Below are 20,844 nucleotides of genomic sequence, written 5' to 3'. Positions count from 1 at the left end.
CAAGAGAAGAATACATGTGTTATTATAATGTTCTTTGATTCCATTTGCACTCTCACCTGTTTGCATTGTTGCAACCCTTCTGTTCAAAGAGAGTTTTAATTTCTGCTGCGTTCTGACTTCTATATTGATTAAATATGAATCAAATTTAGCATTATAGATGTGTCTATATTCTACCTTATTATACCCTTTCCTTACTTTTGTAAAGACATTCATAGATTTGGTAGTCAAATGACATTAAGTATCAAATCTTTATACAATATTCAGTGTTTTCATTTGAATAGTTCTTACAAGGAGAGTCCTTTGGAAAGTTCAAATGAGTAGTTGATTTGCCAGATGATGGTATATTTCAACCTAAACTGTTTGGTAAATTTTTAAATAGATTCATCTGAAAAAGAAAAATTAAGCACAGTATTTCTTTGCAACCATTTAGAATGGGATAGTTTAGAACTTTTTTTGATCTTTTGTCTCAAAGTAACATTTTGAGACCAAGTTCATTTATACTTTATTGGAACATGAGTATTAGTACTTAGTTTCCAATTGAAATGAACACTTCATTTTACCCCAGAATTCATTCTTTTTATCCTTTTGGCTTGAACTATGGTTCAAATAAGGAACTATTTGCAGAGGGATAACATTGTTAAAAATATTCCTTTAGTTCTAAAAGACTTCAAAACCTCCACAATTCCTGATTAGAAAAAATATAATTTAACTCTACTGATTTTAAAATTTGTGTTCTGAAAAATGCAAGTTCAGATCCAATTGCACGTGTGAATAGCATAACTGCTAGGAGTTCCCAGGAACATTATGCAGTGATAAAAAGCTACTATGTTCCTGGAAATGTTTGAAGGATTAAGTCTCAAGTTTATGTGTCTACTTAGAATGGCAGCAAAGGTTTTGTAGCTGCACGATGCCTGAAACAGAATACTCCAGTATTTCTCTTAAGCACGACTGTACAAAGTATCATTTATCGTTGTTGTTTATGATACTTAGGAGCTGTGTTTAGCTCAAAACAACAACAAAATAGTAGGTTGGGGAGATGACACTATGAATCTTGGTGCTGGATGTTCTTGTGTTACTTTCCTCATAACATCCAGTGGTACTTAGGCAAGATGGAGCCTGCTGGAAAGTCTTGAAGGTCGAAAAAGAGGGGAAAAAAAACCAAAAAAAAGGAGAGGCAGCCACCTTGATGAGTCAAGTAGATTTCAGAAAGGACCATTACAGATAAGATTGTTCTGAGCCTAGAACAGAAATAAAGAAAACAGATTGAAAATTAAGAAAATAAAATACGAGTGGCATCGGGTTATAAATTTTTCCTTCCTACTTTTCTTTCCAGTTATAGTACTACCAGGAAAATTCACACTTTCTGAAGGGACTGAGGGTTATGTACAATAGCATATGAATAATCAGGTAAAAGATCTTTGCAGCTGCGAAGGTCAACATCCTGCTGTAGATTTGTTCATGTCTATAGTTGAAATATGAGACATGGGAAAGGTACAACATCTTCCTCCTCTTCAAGACTCAAGCCCTCCTTTAAAGCTGCTTCTCTGCCTTTGAAAGGAAAAGCTTCTGAATTCCTGAAATAAGACACATCTTAAACCATATGAACCACTTTCCGTGCTGACAGAATTTAGTTAAAGCTCATTATGTAAAAAGGTGCTATAAGGAAACTTTATAGAGTGAATGCTCTTTATAAACTTGAAGCTAAGGTTCAGCCAGTTTCCATTTAATCCTCCAATATTGCCTGCAGCAGTCAAGTAAATTTCATAACAGACTCCCTCCCCCCAAATGAAAACCATGTGCCTGCTTCATTTTTCACTCGTTTCCTAGTCCCCCCATTCAAACCTCTCCTCAGTGCTTTAAAGAATCTTGCAAGAATTCAAAGAATTAAAATAGCAGAGTTAACTCTGGCTGTAATTAATTAGGCCACATTAGCACAAGTACTGTCCTTCCTATACAAGCTGAATTACAGGCAAATTGACAGGGGTGTATGGCAGTAGCAAGTCTGTATGTACATGCTTTATTCACGGAGCTTCAGATATTGTGTTAGGATTTCATTTCTCCATAGTGAAATTAGCTTAAGTAGAGAAGCCAATTAGGCAAAGCAGTGTGATTTAATAAGTACTTGTTTTAGTTAAATTGATCTAGGGCAAGAAGAGAAGTCTTGATTTGGGGCTTTTTCTTTCAGAATATTTGAATGCCATCATTTTTAGAAAGAAGGTATTCATTGCATATTGTCCAAGTAATTTCAGATTTTTTTTTTTTCCCTGATTTATGTCACTGGGAACTTCTTGAAGAGGAAAACATTTCTGGAGCAACGGTAGACTTTCCTCATGATCTTAGCATGCTAATGCATAAAACTAACTACCAGCAGGAGTCATGGGGATGTCTGCCCTTCCTCTAGATCCTCGTTCCGTCCCTCAGAGTGCCACCACTGGCACTCGACCTCATAATTTCAGTGCTGCAGAATGACACAGACACTTTATTGACTCCTCGGATTGCTGAGGGAACAGCTATGATTTTTCTCAGAATGATGGCTTTACTAATCCTTTTTCAAGGCTTGAATGCAACTTTAAAATACATTGTACATAAAACTACATGTCTGAAACTCTGCATACAAGTAAGAACAATTACATGTGTAAGAGAAAAGTCTCAAAAATTAAGAGCGTTCCAGAAACACTTTCATGTGTGCTAGAACCCATTAGTCAACAAGTGTGTTGAAACATGATGGATCTGAGCAATTCCACTCAGATTACCAGCACATCCTGATGAGAAAACAACTCTTGTGTTTGCCTTTCCTTAAGACCAGAGTTTAAAATGAGACTGTGGCTCTACTAAAAAGTTTAGCTACGTCCTTTATGTCATGGAGACCATGCCCTTAATGCTATGTCTACTGTCAGATCTGTAGGGACAGTTAGGAGGAAGATTATCCCATCATCATCAAGTAAAATGAAAAAGAAATCTTACTCTGAGATGTCAGTGAAAAGCAGCAGAAGATAGGATTGTGAAGCATTTAAGGTTTCTCTAGTGATATTCAAAGATTAAGAGAAATGTTAAAAATTGAAGATCAAATTCTGAAACTTCCATTCAATGTCACAATAAATGGAAGTTAAAGCTAACAGGGATAAAAAAATTTGGTTTAAATTTTTGATTGGAACTAATTTTTTAATTAAGAAATGTGAATTGAATTTTTGAGGTGTAGCTTAAGTCCTTTGTATTCTTTTTGTTCCTTGATAACGCTATTAATAGTAATTTTAATTGGTGTTTTCTAGACTTCCGTCTTTGCATGTGGTAGAGTGTTTTGTGATGATTTTGGGAAGCATTTTTAACACATTGACAAAGTTAAAGGGAGAACTAACAGATCTCTGTTGTCATTTGATCACAACTGTAAAACTTTAACATACAGTTTTTGTGTTTTTCTCAAATTCATTTAAAAATCTTGGCATTAATTAGCAAAAGAATAAAGATGCACTTCTAAAGACATCTCAGTACTGCACAGTAATACGAGGTTGATGAACTATGGTGTCGCGTGTTCTACTAGATAACATCTAATTTCGAAATATAGCAATAACCTTTTTCTGGATCACGATCCGTAAAAAACAATACTGGTTTGTAAATCTGAAAAATAAATCTGTACCACTTCTGCTGGTATGAAAAGAAGAAAGAGCTTTTTTTTTTTTTTTAGATTGGTTTCTCTTAGAAATTTGCTATGAGAACAAGAACTGGACTAAGATGAAGTTCTTGAAGGGTTGCTGTGTTCAGTCTCAAATGTTTCTGTGATTACACGTATTTTCTAAGACAAAATAGCTGGTTTTAAAGCACTAAAATGTTTTCAAGCATGTTATTTTAGTTGGAATTTGGAAGATCAGTTGTTTCTGAACTTAATACTGATTTCAAACTCTGACAGCTTTTGCAAACAGAAAAGTATGAATGCTTCAGGAGAAAGATTCAGGCAGCTAGCTCCAATGACAATCCCATTAGTCAAACATCACCAGCCTTGCAGTAGAAAGAAAAACATTCTGCATGGCTGAAGAATGTCTTTAGCCTGTCACTTGGAACTTATACCTAAATAGATAAATGATAATGAACAAAACGTATTTACTGCTCCAGTTTTCCAAGAGACAACTGAATGTCCATCTGGGATTCATCATTGACAGGCTGAAACGCAAAAGCTGACTGAAGAGCAGTAGCTGAGCATGTTTTGGGTTTTGTTCTGACTCTTGTTTTGCATCAGTGGAAGCAGGATCTGTTGCCTTGCTGGCTAGCCAACGTACAACCCCAGGTTACGTTACACAGCACTTTGCCCAGGCCCCTGGTTACATACTTTTCTTTCTAAAATTATTCCTACTTAATTACAGTGAACCTTTAAGCAACTGTGGGTGCATTTACTTGAGCATTTTAGAGCTTTTGAAGCAAATCTCCTTTTACCATGCTTTGGATCACATTGTGGAGGTACCTCAGAGAGAGAAGACTGGATTCGTACCTCATTTGTTTTTCCCATAATAAACTGTAATCAAAATTAGGCACCTATAATTTGGTAATCAAATACAAGGTAAATAAAAGCTAAATAACTTGTAGCTATATTTGGGTATTAGTTACATATGTGGAACTTTTTAATTTTTTTTTTTTGGGGGGTCGGGGGGCTACCATATTACTTCAATTTGAAAATTGTCCCAGCTTAGCATGGTTTACCTTCATGAAGTTCAGCACAGACTTCAGTGCCTTGAATAGCTGAGCAATAATAATAACAAAAAAGCAAGCATCACACTTATGACAGCTCTGCTGTATTTGATGTCTTCTTGAGTGATGTGTTTATGCAAGACAAATAAGTAAGCTATCTCCATGAGCCCTGCTTGAAAAAACTCCAGATTTGTTCTGGAGATGGAATATCTCTTCTCTCTTCAAGTATGTGTTGATGGATTAAGGGAGAATGCAGGCAGGCCCTAACTGTCAACTGCCTGTAAGCAAAGAGGCTTGACTAAAGATGGAGCATTTGTCAGTGCTGGAAGGGAAAACTGGATTATACACACACTTGTGCTGTCCTTTTATAACTTATGCTCTTACCACTTATTCAGGTCACGTTTTCTGAATGCATTACTGCTTTTTCCTTCAACTCAGAGTATTGACTCTAAGCCTTTGAATGTTTTGTTACGTGTAAAAGGGAAAGAACTAAGGAACATCTGTGTCAATGGATATATGGGAGCAGTGACAGTGAATTTCAGCAATACTGAGGATTTTATTATATAGTGCAAATTCGTTTTGGCAGCCTGTCTCACCTCTGCTGCTGTAAATCAGAAGGCAGATGACTTAATGTCGACTGATCTGAAATTAGCCCAACATCAAGTCCTTTCTGTATCTCTCAGTGCCCCATGTGCCTTTTATTCTTCAGAAAAATTCTGGAAATATTATTTCCCACATTTTACGGGTGAGGAACTGATTTACACAGTCCTGAACACATCTCGGTTAAAACTAAGCATTTAACTGAGATTTTTGAGGTAGCTACATTCTTATTCTAAGATTACTCCGTAGTTACTGAAGTAATATCATAATCATAGTAACGGCAATCATAGTCAAATATCAGAGCCACGATCACCCTCTGGAAGTGTCTTTGTTGCCTATAATGAGGGCAATTTAGTTACCATCTTGCGATCCTCTGTCAAGAGTCTAACAGTAGTTCAGGTGAACGCAGGTCACAGGTTAATCTCCAAAATCATTCCATACATGCATGGCAGAGCAAGAAATCCCGCAATGTGAGTTCATTTTTCTGTGAGAAATCCTGTCTTCACTAACTCCCCAAGTCACGTATTCCATTGTAGGCCATATCAGTAGTAGCTGTAAATTAATTTCATGTGGCAACTGTGTTTTGGTGTTTTCTGGTTTTCTGTAATTGGAGGATGGACTCAGTGCAGTGAACAGTAGTTGTCTTCCAAAAAGCAGCTTTTGGTTGAATACTGGCAGCTGTAGTATCTTTAGGAGACTAAGGAATACATGAACGCAAAGATGGAACTTTTTAGCTCTTCCAAAAGAACATCTCTTCGGATATAAGATAGAAGTAAAGGTTGGGGAAATGTTGGAATCATATTTTTTTTCCTGTTTATCTTAACTAAATAGTGGTATTGGATGAGTGAGATGATGTTTGCAGGTACATGGATTCAGTTCTGAAGAAACAAGAAAAGCCTATCTAACTGAAGCCAATTTATATCTGTTTATGTGGAAATGAAGCTAGAAGTTTTATGGGAATTGATTTCTAGTAGGTCTCTGACATGATTCGATCCTCATGAGCAGTACTATGACAAGTGGCTTTTATATGATCACAGAACCTAGATACTAGAGGTGGATCACATCACTGAAAATCCTTCAGTCTTCTGAGAAGCCAAAGTTGTTCTCTGTAGTGTATTTTTTAATGTTTTTACTTAATTTAGTTTTAAAATTTCTGGCTGTCTGAAAGCATAGGCAGATCTTAGCAGCAGGAAATTGAAATAGTGCTAAGTTTATGTTTTTATTTAATTTTTGTGGTTTTGCATACCAGTGCATCACCCTAACTCATTGCTCCCCATCTCTAATTGCTGTTGCTTCCATTTAAATATTTTTAAATGGTAATTTTTTCCATGATGTGAATGCATCCAGAGAGGGGCATCAAAGTTGGTGAAGGGGATGGAAGATAGATGTCTGAGGAGCAGCTGAGGACTCTGGCTGTGTCTAGTTGGGAGAGAAGGAGGCTGAGGGGTCACCTCACTGCTCTCTCCAGCTTCCTGAGGAGGGGACGTGGAGAGGGAGGTGCTGACCTCTTCTGCCTGGTACCCAGTGCTAGGATGCACGGAACTGGCTCTAGCTATATCCATTAGCGGAGAGTCGCACTTGACATGAGGAAACATTTCTTTGCTGAGATGATGGTCAAACCCTGGAACAGGCTTCCTGGAGGTGGTTGATGCCCTATACCTGTCAGCATTTAAGAGGCATCTGGACAATGCCCTTAATGCCATGCTCAAACTTTTGGTCAGCCCTGAAGTGGTCAGGCGGTTGGACTGGATGATCGTTTTAGGTGCCTTCTATCATATTCTATCCTATCCTGCCAGGGTTTTTTACAGCTCCAAAACCACTTTGAAGGACACAACACAAAGGATACAAGTGGAAACACAATTTTATTTTATTTTTCTGCCTCTGTTTCAGGGCAAATGCGCATTGTGTTAATGTTTGTGAATAAGCATAGCCAGGAGGAGGCTGATGCAATCCTTAGTTTAGCCTGAAAAAAATATCCCTTGAAGTCTGGCAAAGGAAAGTCAGAGAGCTACTGAGAGTTGCAAATTTGCCACGTCTTGTGGAGAGCCACGTGCTATTTAGACTGCATGGGGAATACCGATCTCTGGCTCACTCGCATGTCTCTGGTGTCATGGAGTTAATGGCACAGTTAGTATCCAGCATAGTTGCTTGGAATTCCACCTCTCCAGGCAAGTTTGCTCATAGAGTTTCTTGCAACATCATGAATTACAGGCTGTTCATCTTCCCGGTGGATGTCCGTCACCCAGACGCTGCGGAGGACTAACACACAGCCTTCCTGAAGCCTGGCATCTCGAATAACCCAAACAATGAGACTGGAGCCAAAAGTTGAGGTGCCAGCTGAACCCAGCCTCCTTCAAATCAGAGACAGACACTGGCTCAACCTGGCGATGATGCAATAATCTTGAAAATATGTAACTGATATTGAAGTAAAAAAAATTAGCTATAAGATGTTGTCGTGGTTTTAGGCTGATCCAGCAACTAAAACTCACACAGTCTCTCCTTCTCCAATAAAGTAGAGAGGAGAGGGAAAAAAAAAAAAAAAGGACTGAGGGTTGAGGCAAGAACAGAGGGAGCACCCACCAACCATGGTCCTGGGCAAAACAGGCAGCGCTTTTCTCAAAGCAAAACAGTTTATTAATGATTACTTAGAAGGACAAAGGGAAATAAAAACCGATTACTTGAGAGGACAGAAAGAAACAAAACCAGATCTTAAAACCGACACCTTCCCCCCCCCACCTTCCTTTTCCTCCCGGCTCTACCTCCTCCCCCCAGCAGCACAGGGGGCAGGGACTGGGGGAGTGCAGGTCAGTTCATTCCGTGCTGTTACTGCTGCTTCTTTCTTAAAGGAGAAGGAGTCCTTACACCCTTTTCCCCTGCTCCAATGGATCCCCTACCCACGAGGAAAAAATCCACAAATTTCTCCAACGTGAGTCCAGCCCACTGGAAACAATCCTTCCCCACAGATTGCTCCAGTGTGGGCTATACCACAGTCTCGGGTACTTAGGGAGCTGTAGCCACTCGCTCCGGCGTGGGTCGTCACGAAGACTCCAGATGCCTTTCTGCCTTGCCGTGCCCCCAACACGACCATCCTCGGGCTCAGGCATCTTCTTCCCACGGGCTGCGAGTGGGTCGCTGCTCCACCGAGGCCGTCCTGGTTGCAGGGGGCCGCCTGCTATCTCACCATCAGCCGCAGGGGAAACTCGGCTCCGGCACACCTCCTCCCGCTCCATCCTCACTGACCTGGTGTCGATGCGGCTGTTTCTCTCAGATCTCAGTCCTCTCCAGGTGAACTCAGCCCAGTGGGCACCCCGGGAGTGGGGTGCCCCCGAGTTCCCCAGCTGGCTCCGCTGCCGCCATTCTCCGTGGGCGGCGCCGGCCCGACGCAGGCAGCCGCCCGGCCGGGAGCCAGGGAGCGGGGGCAGTGCCCTCCTCCCTTCTCTGGTCGATCCTGGGCGAAGCACCTTTTCCGGTTCCCTTGTCCTGACTTAAATAGGGCAATTCGCAGAGGCGCCCTATTGGCTCAACCCCGAGGGGGATGGCAGTCTGATCCGGTGGCCAGAACTAAGCCTAACCCGGATCCAAAACCGGGGAGGTCGCAGGGAGCAAAATCCCTCTCCTGCCACCAGAACCACCCCCCCCTCCACATCAAACCATGACAGATGTTAACCTTTGCCAGAAACAGGAAAGCAGATAACTGACTGATGCACAAAGAAGGCTCTTCCCTAGAGCAAACTCAAAAGTTTTTCTCCCTTTTTTTTTTGTAATCATTTTTTTTTCACATGAATTTGTATTTTAGCATTCAAAAAAAAGAAAATCCCAAACATTCCCAGTGGATAATACCTAGTGGGAATTATTTTTTTCTGTTTCTAATTTTTTTTTTCTTTTAGCATTTGAGAAGAAAGGACTTTAACCAATGTCCTGTATCACTTAGGATGCAAAACCTCAACTAATATGGCAACATGAGTACAGGTGAAGCGCTGTTTTCTGAGGAGCGAGAATGAGGATCAGTACCAGTCACACACAAAAAAAGAGGCACGTGGTATTTTGACAAGTATGACAAACAGACTTTTTGCCTTCCAAAACTTGCCACGCTGTACTTCTTGGCCAGGGATACAAGGAAAGTACTCTGGTGCCTGCCCTGCACTTGCATTGCAATACTAAGTGCTTTTGACATTAAATTCTCACAGAGTATCTAATACATGTTATTGACTAAGTAACTGGGAAATGTAATATTTTTAAAACTATGTTTTGGCTTTTTTTTTTTTTTTTTAAGAGGACAGTTTCTGAAAGAAATCACCTCTTTATGTGTCAACTCATAGCTCCAAAATACCTGCCTGGCTTTGGATTTCTTTTTGCCTACTGCAACTTGGAGAGAAATTTTATGGTTGAGTAATAAAATTCATGAAATTGAATGTTAATAATGGAAAAGTGGATAAAAATAGTTAAGTACTGAACTATTAGAAAGGAGTAGAAGATACTGATACAAAGTAGGAGCTGTTTTCCATCTAAATGTGCTTCTCCATACGCGTCTTGCAATTAGCACTCTTGAATCCCAACTCCTTGGTGCGTGCACGGTTTAGGAGTTCTCTATCTTAAATGCTTTTATTATGAAGGCCAGTGTTATCAGGGCAGAGTATAAATCAGGAAAGATCTCCATGTGCCAGAGTTTCTGTTGATAAAAGTTCCTTTGACTGCACTGAGGAAGAACCCCCCAACACTCAACCTGAACAGCATCAATCCTGTTTACCGGTGTAGTCTGCCTGTGTTTCTCCACAGCACTCCTTTGACTTACATCAAAACAGCGTAGCTCAAACCAGTCACAGTTCCCTTTCTAAAGGGCTACAAAGGTCAGTATGCAGGAATAAACCACTTATGAGGAGAGGTGTAATGAATCTCTACCTGCAGCAGGGTCCCTGCAGGGAGATGCTCCCATCTGGATGTACTTTACAACACTAAGCTGATGCCAATGTTAAGTGGCATTCCTCTGTGGATGAGCAAAGTTTGCAGTCCTGGGAAGAGGTAAATACTCTGAGCTGACAGACTAGCTCTAAGGAAGCAATGAATGATGTATAAATAAACGACAACACTTACACAGCAGGTGAAAGATAGATGGAGTACTTGAAAGAAGGCTCTTGGGAACTCAGTGTGGCGTGCAAGATTGGAAAACCTATACTGATTATGTACTTTGTACTGGGAGAAACAGGTGAGGTCCCCGAGGATCATCAGAAACCAAGTGATATATTAGTATGATGGTACAATGCTGTTGTTAATGGTTCCTTTGCTTACTATTAGCCTAGCAGTAAGTTTGTGAACATTTGAGGCTTCCTAACTTGAGATTTCTTTTCCTTCTGTAGATGTATTCTTGCCATAATGTGCATGTGTATCTGAGAAAACACATGAAGTCTACAACAGAAGTGTTCTTACTATTCAATATTGTTAAAGATTGCACATTTTTAAATAACAGTTCTCCTATGTGTTGGACAAACATCTCAGTACATTTTTTTTCAGTCCAGAGTTGCAACTGCATGTGACTTATTCCTATACCACACGGAAAAAAGGTACTTCTGAAGAATCTCAGTCGTACAAAGCCCCACAGAAACCATCTGAATTTTCTTCAGCTCTGTAAGCAAGTCTGGATATGACCCCTGAATATAATGACTATATGAAATATCTACAGAATTGTTATGAGAACAATATCAGTGGAAAGGTCTCAGTATTTCCTCCCCACCAGTCTCCTGCTAATGGTACATGGTGCTTAAAGTCATGGTGGTCCTAGCTTATTACCACTGTAGGAATACACTTACATTCACTTGCATTTATGAGTTAGTTTCCACAAAAGAAAACATCTGGAAACTTATTTTGTTTTTGTTTTATATGAGACATAAGTCACAATGAAATAAATTAAAATGAAAGCCTTTCATGTGATATTCTTGACACCAAAATAACATAACCCATGTATAATCCAAGACACTTCTCTTCGTTTTTACATTCACTTGCATTTTTATTTATAGTTAGGTTTGTCCATGCTTTTTGATCAGAGAAACTGTAGGTATAGCATTTAAATGCTGAATATAGTATTTGTAATAATCTGAAGTAGGAAAAATATTACTGCAAACCAGAGTGTTGTAACAGCGTTGCTAGCAGTAAATTACTGGCAATTCTGACTGAAAGAAGAAAAGCAAGTCAGTATTTCAGCCTATTGCAATAATAAAATCAATTTGTTTCTACGGCACCTTCCAGGTGATGGGTGTGGAGTTATCAGTGTTGCACACGAAAGGTGTGCCGCAGCTGGAGCCGGGCGCTTTGATCCCCGAGCCAGTGCTTTGAGTGCAGCCAGGTCCCTCATCCAAGCAGCAGTACAGCCAGCCGTCTTCGCTGAAGCATTTCTGTGCGTTTAGGATTCACTTATTCAAACCCACCAAAAATGTGGTTTTACAATCACGTTTCAGCGCTCAGGAGACAAACATATCTGAAAAGTATATGTAAATTTTAACCAGATTGTCTCCTCTGCGGCATTTCCACACAGATGGGGCAAGAGGTCGTCGGGGAGCTCTACTTGGGCACCCGGAGGTGTGGGAGGGAAGGGGCTTGATTTTTGAGCACCCAGAAAGCCCCCTGAAGTCAGGGTCAGGTCTGCAAACTTGAAAATCAGAGAACTTACGTAGTTAATTAGACTCGTGTCCTTGCATTTTTGTATATTTTGGACTGAGTTATAAATATTTGTTCTCATAATCTCCTTGCTAGTCATTATAAATATTGATTATACTGTATGCTGAGAAACCCCTCTGAAATACTTGCTACTCCTCAAGAGTTAAAAAGCTGATTCTTTACTGGAAGATGGTCTGCTATTAGAATAAAAGAACCTTCTTTTACTCTCATTATTTTCCAATACATCTGATGAAAACATTTGAGATTTATATAGACGTATTTAGCAGCTGTCTCCTATTTACCTAGACTGTGAGGTATAAATTGAATTTAGTACTTTTTCTCAAGAATAAGTATGTGTTTGATGATTAAACAATGGCAAAAGTGTTTCTGCTCTGTCACAAATGGTTTTCAGTTCTTAATATTTTTTGGATTATTTAGTGTCTCTTTCTTTTGTGCATCATACTGTGGCTGAGTTAGCAGTAAGCACTTTTTGGTTTTGTTTTGTAGCAGTGGGTGCTAAGGCAACTAAAACATTAATATGAGAACTACTCATAAGTATCAGGGTCATATCTTCAGTTACTGAATTTGAAAGATGATTTAGGAAACTGAATTTTTAAAAACATTAATTGCCTGGTTCATGTTGGCCACAAAAACAATTTGTTGAATAGATTCTCAGGGAGGAAGAGAGTGAGGCCAGAACTTGAAGAACAGACTTTTGTACGGTGCCTGAGAGAAGCTCACTGTGGTGGATATATTCTGTGCCAGTATTATGAACAACTAAAAGAATCCTGGAAACTTATTCAGGAAACCTGTTGAACTTTCATCATCTTTATGCTCACTTCTGAACTGCTTTTAATCTAGTGTGCAGGTTTCATAATTTAAGATTTTCGGTATTTCAGTTAATGGATAACAAGAAGTAGGATTTCCACTGGGATACTTACATAGAGCTTTGGGGGAGGAAGAAACTCTGTGGAAGGGGTTGTCTAGAACCATAGTAAAAATAGATTGCTGGTGTAGGAAATTAATGAGTGTGGTTACTCATACAGAAGTTGAGGAAAAGCTGACAAACGAGGGCTCTCACCATTTAAAGACATCTGCTAATGATGTCAGTCATACAAAAGGTGAAAGGGACAAGAATGAAATGTACAGCAAAGCTGAAGGAGGGACAACTGAGAAATTCTAGAAAGCTAATACAGTGTCAATCTTAAGAGTTACATAAAAAACGACGTGGCCAACTCCCTGCTTCCCAAAATGCACACAATACCTATACATGTCTGTATACCAACATGAGATATGCAAGAGAAAAAATAGATGACTTGAAATTCTTGGCAAAGAAAGAAGATCTTGACATAGGTAGCCATTACTGAAGAATGTTAGAATGACAAAAATTAATAGGAGAGTGTAATGCCTGGCTGTAAACTGAACAGGAAGGACAGATTAGGTCATAGAGATGAGGGAGCAGTATTAGGGCTATACTGCTGAGCCTTCTGATCAGGAAATGGATATTGAGTCCAAAATGTTGAAGGAGATCAAAGAATCAACTAAGCCTAGTGAGGTAGTAATAATGGGTAACTGCAAGTACATTCAGCTAGTCAAATGTCATAGTGGAATAGAACATAAGGGAAGCAATTTCTCATCGCTCTGAGTGATTGCCTTTTTGGAACGCTTGAGTTCTAGAGCATGCAAACAGAATGGGAATTCTTCACTTAAGTGATGTACAGGAATGCAGCTAAGAAACTCTGAAGCCTTGTATCAGAGCAGACCTTTTTGGGTTAAAAGTATGGACACTGTAAAACTTAAATTCAATATTGAAGAGCCAATGGCTAATTTCTAGAACCACTATTAGACTGGAGGATGTAAAAACTCTTTGGACAAAGGTACTAAATAAAAAATAAGGAAATTAAATCCTAAGAATCCACATGGAATCCAGTTGAGCTGTTTTGCAGTAGACATACAGCAGCCAGGTAGAAAAGCAAGAAGTATATGAATATGGTTACATGGATCAGGATTTTTTTGAACCAAAGATATACGCTTCAGGCATCAAAACCCCATCACTAGGGATGTCAATAAAAAGTAATTTTGTTTACACCATGTATGTAAAAAGCTGTGAAGCTGTGGGGTAAGGAGGACTGTCAAAGCCATCACCTCACATCCACAAAGAAAAGAAAAAGTTTACCAGAGCCAATGATCTGTAAGACACAGGCCTAGCAGAAGGAAGAAATGAAGAATAAGGGCATTCCAGTGAACTGTGGTTTTCTTTTGTTGTGTTCATGTAGTATTAGAAATGTGGTGCTAGGGATGTAAGGGACTATAACATACAGCATTTAGTGTGTCAGAATAAGGGACTGAGAGCAAAGAGGTAAATTGACAAGTAACTGGAAAGAAAAAAAACCTGACAGATTTCACTCATTCAAAAATTTGTAAAGAACAATACTTTTTTTTTAAATTATGTACTGTTCCAGCATGAAATGGTGAGATACTTCAAATACAACAGGTAGATACAGGTATTTATTTTTTTTTATTTACTAATACAATACTTACATGCCTCATATGGTAAATGATATTACCTTCTCCAGATAAGTCCTATATGTTAGAAGCTGCATTTGGAAAGAATAATAAAGTTATTTGTGATATACGCAGCTTTCCCTGGCAACAGGACTTGAAAATACTGGGGCTATTGCATTGAAAAAAAAAAAAAAAGGGGGAGTAAGGAGGAACATGCTGATATGCAAAACGTTCTGCTGCATAACATCATTCTAGAAATATGAGACCAAGTGGAACCAGGCATCAGTCACATTTAGTATCTTTTTCAAATTTCAAATGAGTTAACATCTTTTTATTTGGAAAGAGGTGCTTTTAGGATGTGGGATGCGATTCCAATATGGCATTGTGTTCACAACAGGCACTGTTACTTCTTTAGGGGATGATTATGGCCATAGCTCTATGTTCAACGTGTACAGGAAAAACAGTATTATTATTTTTTTGTGGTTGGAGACATGAGTAGTAATTACATTTACCAACAGCTGGCTATCTTGTGGCTACAAAAATGTGGAGAAAATGGTTACGTCGTTTCCTCTATGGCCCTGCACATCCTTTTCACTAAATTCTAGATGAAACTGTGAGCGGGTGGTATCTGTGCTAATGGATGTTTCAAATGCACGGCTCTAGGTTAAATAGAACTTTTTGAGCTTGGGGGGTGGGGCTGACAACATGTTAGATATGTTTTTGATTCCAGCATCTCCTGTAATTGGGATTTGGAAGCTGATTGTATCTTAGGTAGTACCTAGAATGGATTTGAAACGTTGCTGCCAATTCGAACAGAAACTGCGTTGTCGTGGGTGATTGGTTACGTGCGTAATCAGTTACATTACAGCTGAAATGAACTAACGTGATATGAAATGAAGCTATGATAATTGCAGAATTTTCGAAATCTTTACTAGGTGACTAAACGTCCCGTTATCCACATGAAAAAAAGGCAGAAATGATGTTTCCAATTCTCCTACCTGCCATTTGTGCTACTGCATCAATAATACAATAAATTATTTTACTTCCTTAGCATGTAAGGCAGCCATTCATTCTTGATGGATTAATGCTTGTTATTGTAATAATATTCATTACTAATTTCTGTTTTACAACTTTTGTTCCTTCACTATATAATCTTTTTATCAGAAGAACCCTTTTGTATATGTATTGTTATTGTATTTATCAATTAAGAGTCTCATCATCAAGCATCAGATGCTCTTGCAAGTTATGGAATGTCTAAGAAAAAACATGTTTCTTTAAATCATCCTGAAGCCATATCCTGCATGGTGGTAGTTTTTCTGGCTTTTTTAGGTAGATAAATAGGTACTCATGCATAAGTCCCAAAGAAAGCCACCATACTCATTAACGGTCTGTACGTCCTTACTACCTTAAGGAACAGTACAGTCATAGAAAAATGAGAGTTTCACTTTTTTGCTTGAAGGATCTGTGACAGTTGAAAAAGTGTCTTGCATCACTATCTGTACCATATGACTCATAAAGAATGAGACTGAAGTCCCAAGTGGTCAAAGATAAAGCTCTTATTTAAATCTAGATTTTCAGCCTTGCAAGTCTTTCACGTGAAAATGAAATTTAAAATTGTTTCTGCAGCCATGTTGTATTTTTATATATTATTTTGATGTTCTCATTTTCTTCTTTATACGTCACTTAGCTTTTAAGTGAGACTCAAAAGAGACTTAAATACTGAAAGAAAAATTGCGATATGGAACTGAACATGCCCACTGGTAATATAAATATTAACACAGAAATGTAGTGTCAGTTGAATAATTGTTTTGAACAAGGTGAGAATACAAGGAATAACCAGAGTTAATATTTGATCCTCCTTGTGAAAGCAGATGGCTAAGGGATTTTAACTGTTATAAAAATTTTAACCACTTTTTAACTTACGGTTATTACCAATGTTAGGGAAAAGAGCAAAATTAATCATTGAAGTTATTATATCTGAATTACTGTGAGCTTCATGGCAGCTGATGTAAATATCCTCCATAGTTTTTCTCATGACAAGCTAAGAGGAAACGATGAAACAACTGAGAATATATATGATGAAATATATTAAATTACCCTTGGTTTACATTACACAAGCAAAACATTAAGATCTTTGCTTAAAAGATTCTATGTGGACTTCCTTGCATGTAGTATTGGGAAAATAATATTAAAGTATTTTTTTAATTAAATTCCTTTATTCTCTGAGGTTAGAAGACACAATTATATGGATTGTTCTATTTGCTGTAGCTTGAATGAAGTCATGTAATAACCTATACTGGCTAAGTAAATTTAAACTATAGTGACTTCTGTTGTTTTTTTCCATCACCAAACAATATTTTATTTTTGTAACATAGACAAATCTGATACTGTCTGCATATACAATAAATAATCCCACAGTAGCAACTAATTGTAACAATTGTAACAACTAATGATAGAGAATTACATATATTCTGCATTGTATATATAACATCTATATAGTTTTTCAAATTCAGTCTGCAAAAACCCACATATTTTTTTTTACAAAAAGACCATGTAGCAAAGTTGATTCAGGAATCGTAACAGCACAAATCTTCTGTTACCTTCATTAGAATGCAGAGGGTTTTTTTACTATTTCATGTTGTGTAATCTTTTCTTGGAAGTAGGAGAGACTTTTACTTTATGGTTTTAAGTGTCAGGGAGAAAGACATAACGTGTATGAACAGAAAAAAAATCCTACATGAACATGTCACAAATAACAGCAGGATGCTGTTAGTACTATTGTTGAGACAAGGTTACAAAATGGTGCCATCAGGTTTTCTTTTCATTAACTGGTAGACAGACAAGAGAGGTTCCTTCTTTAATCTACAAGATGACTGTATTTGGAATAAAATGAAATGACATGGAAAAGTTATTACTGAAAGACAGAGGACTCTGCTTCTGGTTCCACTACGATTATCTTATTATAGTCAGTGTAAAATACCACCCAAACATAAATTTGATTCACAAAATCTCAAATGGTTACATATACCAGAGTATTAGTGTTTTGAGCCTGGAAAATGAGCCATATGGAAAAATAAAATATTAAAAATGGATCTACTGATGGACATCATCTTTTACATGATCCTTTTGATTTGTTAGTTCCTTATGCTGAGCCAAGGTGAATACAGAGGGGATAGAGGACTCTGCCATATCAGAAGGATAATGATCATTTGACGTTTGAGCAGCATAAGACAATAGAGGAGAAGGCCTTCAAGTTCTGGTTTTTGTCCTCAGACTTCCCTTGTCTTTGATGATAATGAACGTAAACATTGCATTCTCCCAAAGGCTATGATGCAGTAATCTTATATGTTTCCTTCATGGTTTTTAGAATGTACATGAGGAGGAGTCAGTGCAGTTGCTTTTTTTTCAATTTCTTTTCAGGAATCCTGATAGTGGAATACATGAAACGGGAAATTACACAGTTCTTTTAAACAGTGTTGTTGATGTGGGAAAAAAAAACCCAAACAGTCTTTGGCCAGATTCATTGCTTGGGGATTGTTTTCTTCAAAAGAACAGATGGAACTTGAGTATATCAGTATAGGCTTAATAACTGTATAAAAAGAGAGTAATAAGAGTAATGACAACTGCAGTGTTTTCAAGAAAATAATGTATCTGAGAGGGAAAATCGACACTGTACTTATGAAAATCAAAGGGAAGCTTGACTACCTCTTAAGCAGTTTTTTAAGGGGAATAGAAGTTAGACTGGTGATCCTCAAACATACTGTTTTCCTTAGTTCATTTTGTAAAGTAAAGGGAGATGGAATTTGAGCCTAACAAAAGGAAATATTTTAAAAGTAATATCAGCCTGCCTTATCAGAATAACAGTTTAGAGACCCAAAACACAGGAAGGCATGAATTTTGTGAAGCCCTTAGTAGCTGCTAGAGAATCTGTATGTTTTTCTTTAACCAAATGGTGTCACTTTTAGGTACAGCCTTTAATTTGCCATCTAAAGAAGTGCTTATGCATTTTGAGTATACTGTTGATTTCTGGTTCAAATAAGCCTGTTTTCTTGCATTTAAGTCACAAATAATCAATTAGATGTCTAAAGAAAGCCTATGTAAGTGAGTTACGGAGAAAGGAGGCCAAACTTTCAATACTGTTTGATTAAGGGCATAACTGGAAAGAGTCTAAATATGAGTTAAAGCAAGCAATTACATTTTCCAATTTTGTCATTTGGAAAAAAATTCTAGATGTCTCACTTGAATGTCTGCTGAAATTGACTTTAACCTTCTGAAAGAGAAATAGAACTAATGATTTGGTACAGCGCCAAACAATTAGAACAGTGAACAGACATTCTTCCACCAACATCTATTATCGGAAATATCTGGATTTCTAAATGTCAGCTAAATAGACTCACCCCACAAGCTAAGAGAAAGCTGACCTGACCTTTTGACACCACCTGTTCAGGAATGGGAACTTCTTAAGCATGCTATTCTACCCAGATAGAAGGTTCACAAAATTTGACCTGGAAAGAATGGCTAAAGGAATTAGTTTTGTTTAGTCTAGAAAAGAGCAGACTGAGGGAGGATGTGATTACAATCTTCCAGTACATAAAAGAATGTTATAAAGATGCTAGTGATTGGTTTTGTGTGTCCAGTTGTGGAAAAGTGAAGAATAAAGATGTTTAATACAAAGCAAAGATATTAAGATTGTGTATTAGGAGAAAAATTTCTAACAAGAAAAATAAAGAATATGGTGTAGACTACATAAGAAAATTGTCATCTTCTTAACTGCAAATTTTCAAGAATAATTAGACCAACACAGCACTTGATAATGAGATCTGTCATGAGCTCAAAAGCAGCTGAGTAACACTGAAAAAAAAACAGTAAAGCTGAAGTTCTGTATAGGCCTGCAATACATACTGCAGATTAAAAGTGAAAGTGGGTGCTGGTTATAATTCTTGTTCCATGTTAGCACTAGTTGTCTATTGGTGGTTGAAATCATGATATGCTTGCAGCTCAGTTTATGTTTATTGTTGAGTATAAGAGCTTTAAGATATATTAGACTTGTAAAGTCTTACTGAAGCATTTATTTAAACGTATAAAGTAGAGAGCAGTGTCACACATCAAGGCTTTCATTGTACAAATTAAATTATTTGAATTGTAGCTCCTTGTATTTTCAGATTTTCTTTGAAAGAACATGATAGTATTTATCTGTTTTCCTCTTGAGTTTAGGAACTGATTATATTTTTTTCATTACGGTACATGTTTTGGTTTTTTTTTTTCTAGGTGCTGCACAATGGACTTGTGATGGAAATGAATCATCCAACAGCTGGGAGGATAGCTGTTCCAGGTTAGATGTTTAATTCTTTTTTCTAAATGGAGCTTGAAATTGAATGCTACATGACATCCTGAGTAGTTCTGGAACTCAGCTGAGGACATGACACATCTTCACATTTCACTCAAATGAACAAAAGTTTAACCAGGAAGACATTTGTGCTCATGTTCATTCTGGTAGCAGAAAAATGGGTTAAAACGTGTGTCAGAATAGCTTCTGGTTTTCATCGGTCAATTGTCATAAAACGTGAACATGGATTTGATAATATTTGCAAACTCCCACTGCTGGAAATATTACTTCTAAATCATCTACATGAATACATGAATCTGTTTTTGATTTAGGTCTATTTTGCAAGTTACACAGGCTTCTTTTAAGGACGTTTCTGTTGTAAATAAAAAAAAAAGAAGAAAGAGGAGGGAAGTTCATACTGAAGGTTTCATCACACTATTTTGTTTAATGAGATTAGACATGAAGCTCTGCAATGATGAAGCCTTAAATAGCTATTTTGGATTTCCAAAGAATACAGAAGTAATAAACTAATCTTTGTTCTTTTAAGCTCTAAGTGGATCAGGACTTGGAGCTGGTGTAGCTTTGCTTCCATTAGAGTTAGTTACGACGTGGAGTTAGGTTCATCTAGAGCCATTACGAAAATTCTCATTCATATCCTCACAGTTGGCTCTGTTTCGACAACTGAACCTTATCTGATAATCTACTAGCTATTAGGTCAACTTTTTCTGCTTCTCTATGCTTTTCTCTCTCCAAGCCACATTGAGAATTGTTTCCTCCCTCATTCAAAGCACCATGTCATTTTTGTTTTCATAACGTCTTCTCCTTACATTGTGATTTTCTGTGCCAAATTCCACCCTGACACAGCATCCAGTTGTCATCAATTTCAGTTGACTTGAGCGCATGTAGTGGTAAGAAGAATTTGACCCATAAAATTTATCTTAATTTGCACATCCTGGAATCACACTGGGATGCAGAAAGAATTATTTGAAAGAAATCAATCCCATATTAGATCATGTTTTCTGCATAAATAGAGTGGATGTTTGTGTGCATGTACGTGTATGCTTCGTATTTATTCTTTATCACAGTTT

At 37.8% G+C, this 20,844-nt stretch overlaps 1 protein-coding gene across 1 annotated transcript in view; it reads left to right on the top strand.

Moving 5' to 3' along the window:
- Nucleotides 1-20,844, top strand: part of SUGCT (succinyl-CoA:glutarate-CoA transferase) — a 375,641-nt gene that overhangs the window by 255,566 nt on the left and 99,231 nt on the right. Inside the window, exon 13 of the mRNA XM_086614740.1 lies at nt 19,699-19,762. Coding sequence (XP_086470866.1) covers nt 19,699-19,762 — 64 coding nt within the window. The remainder of the gene's footprint in view (nt 1-19,698; nt 19,763-20,844) is intronic.

This window comes from Tauraco erythrolophus, chromosome 7 (assembly GCF_009769465.1).
Source record: "Tauraco erythrolophus isolate bTauEry1 chromosome 7, bTauEry1.pri, whole genome shotgun sequence".
In the NCBI taxonomy this organism is placed as follows: Eukaryota; Metazoa; Chordata; class Aves; order Musophagiformes; family Musophagidae; genus Tauraco; species Tauraco erythrolophus.
This window is presented reverse-complemented; position numbering and strand designations above follow the sequence as displayed.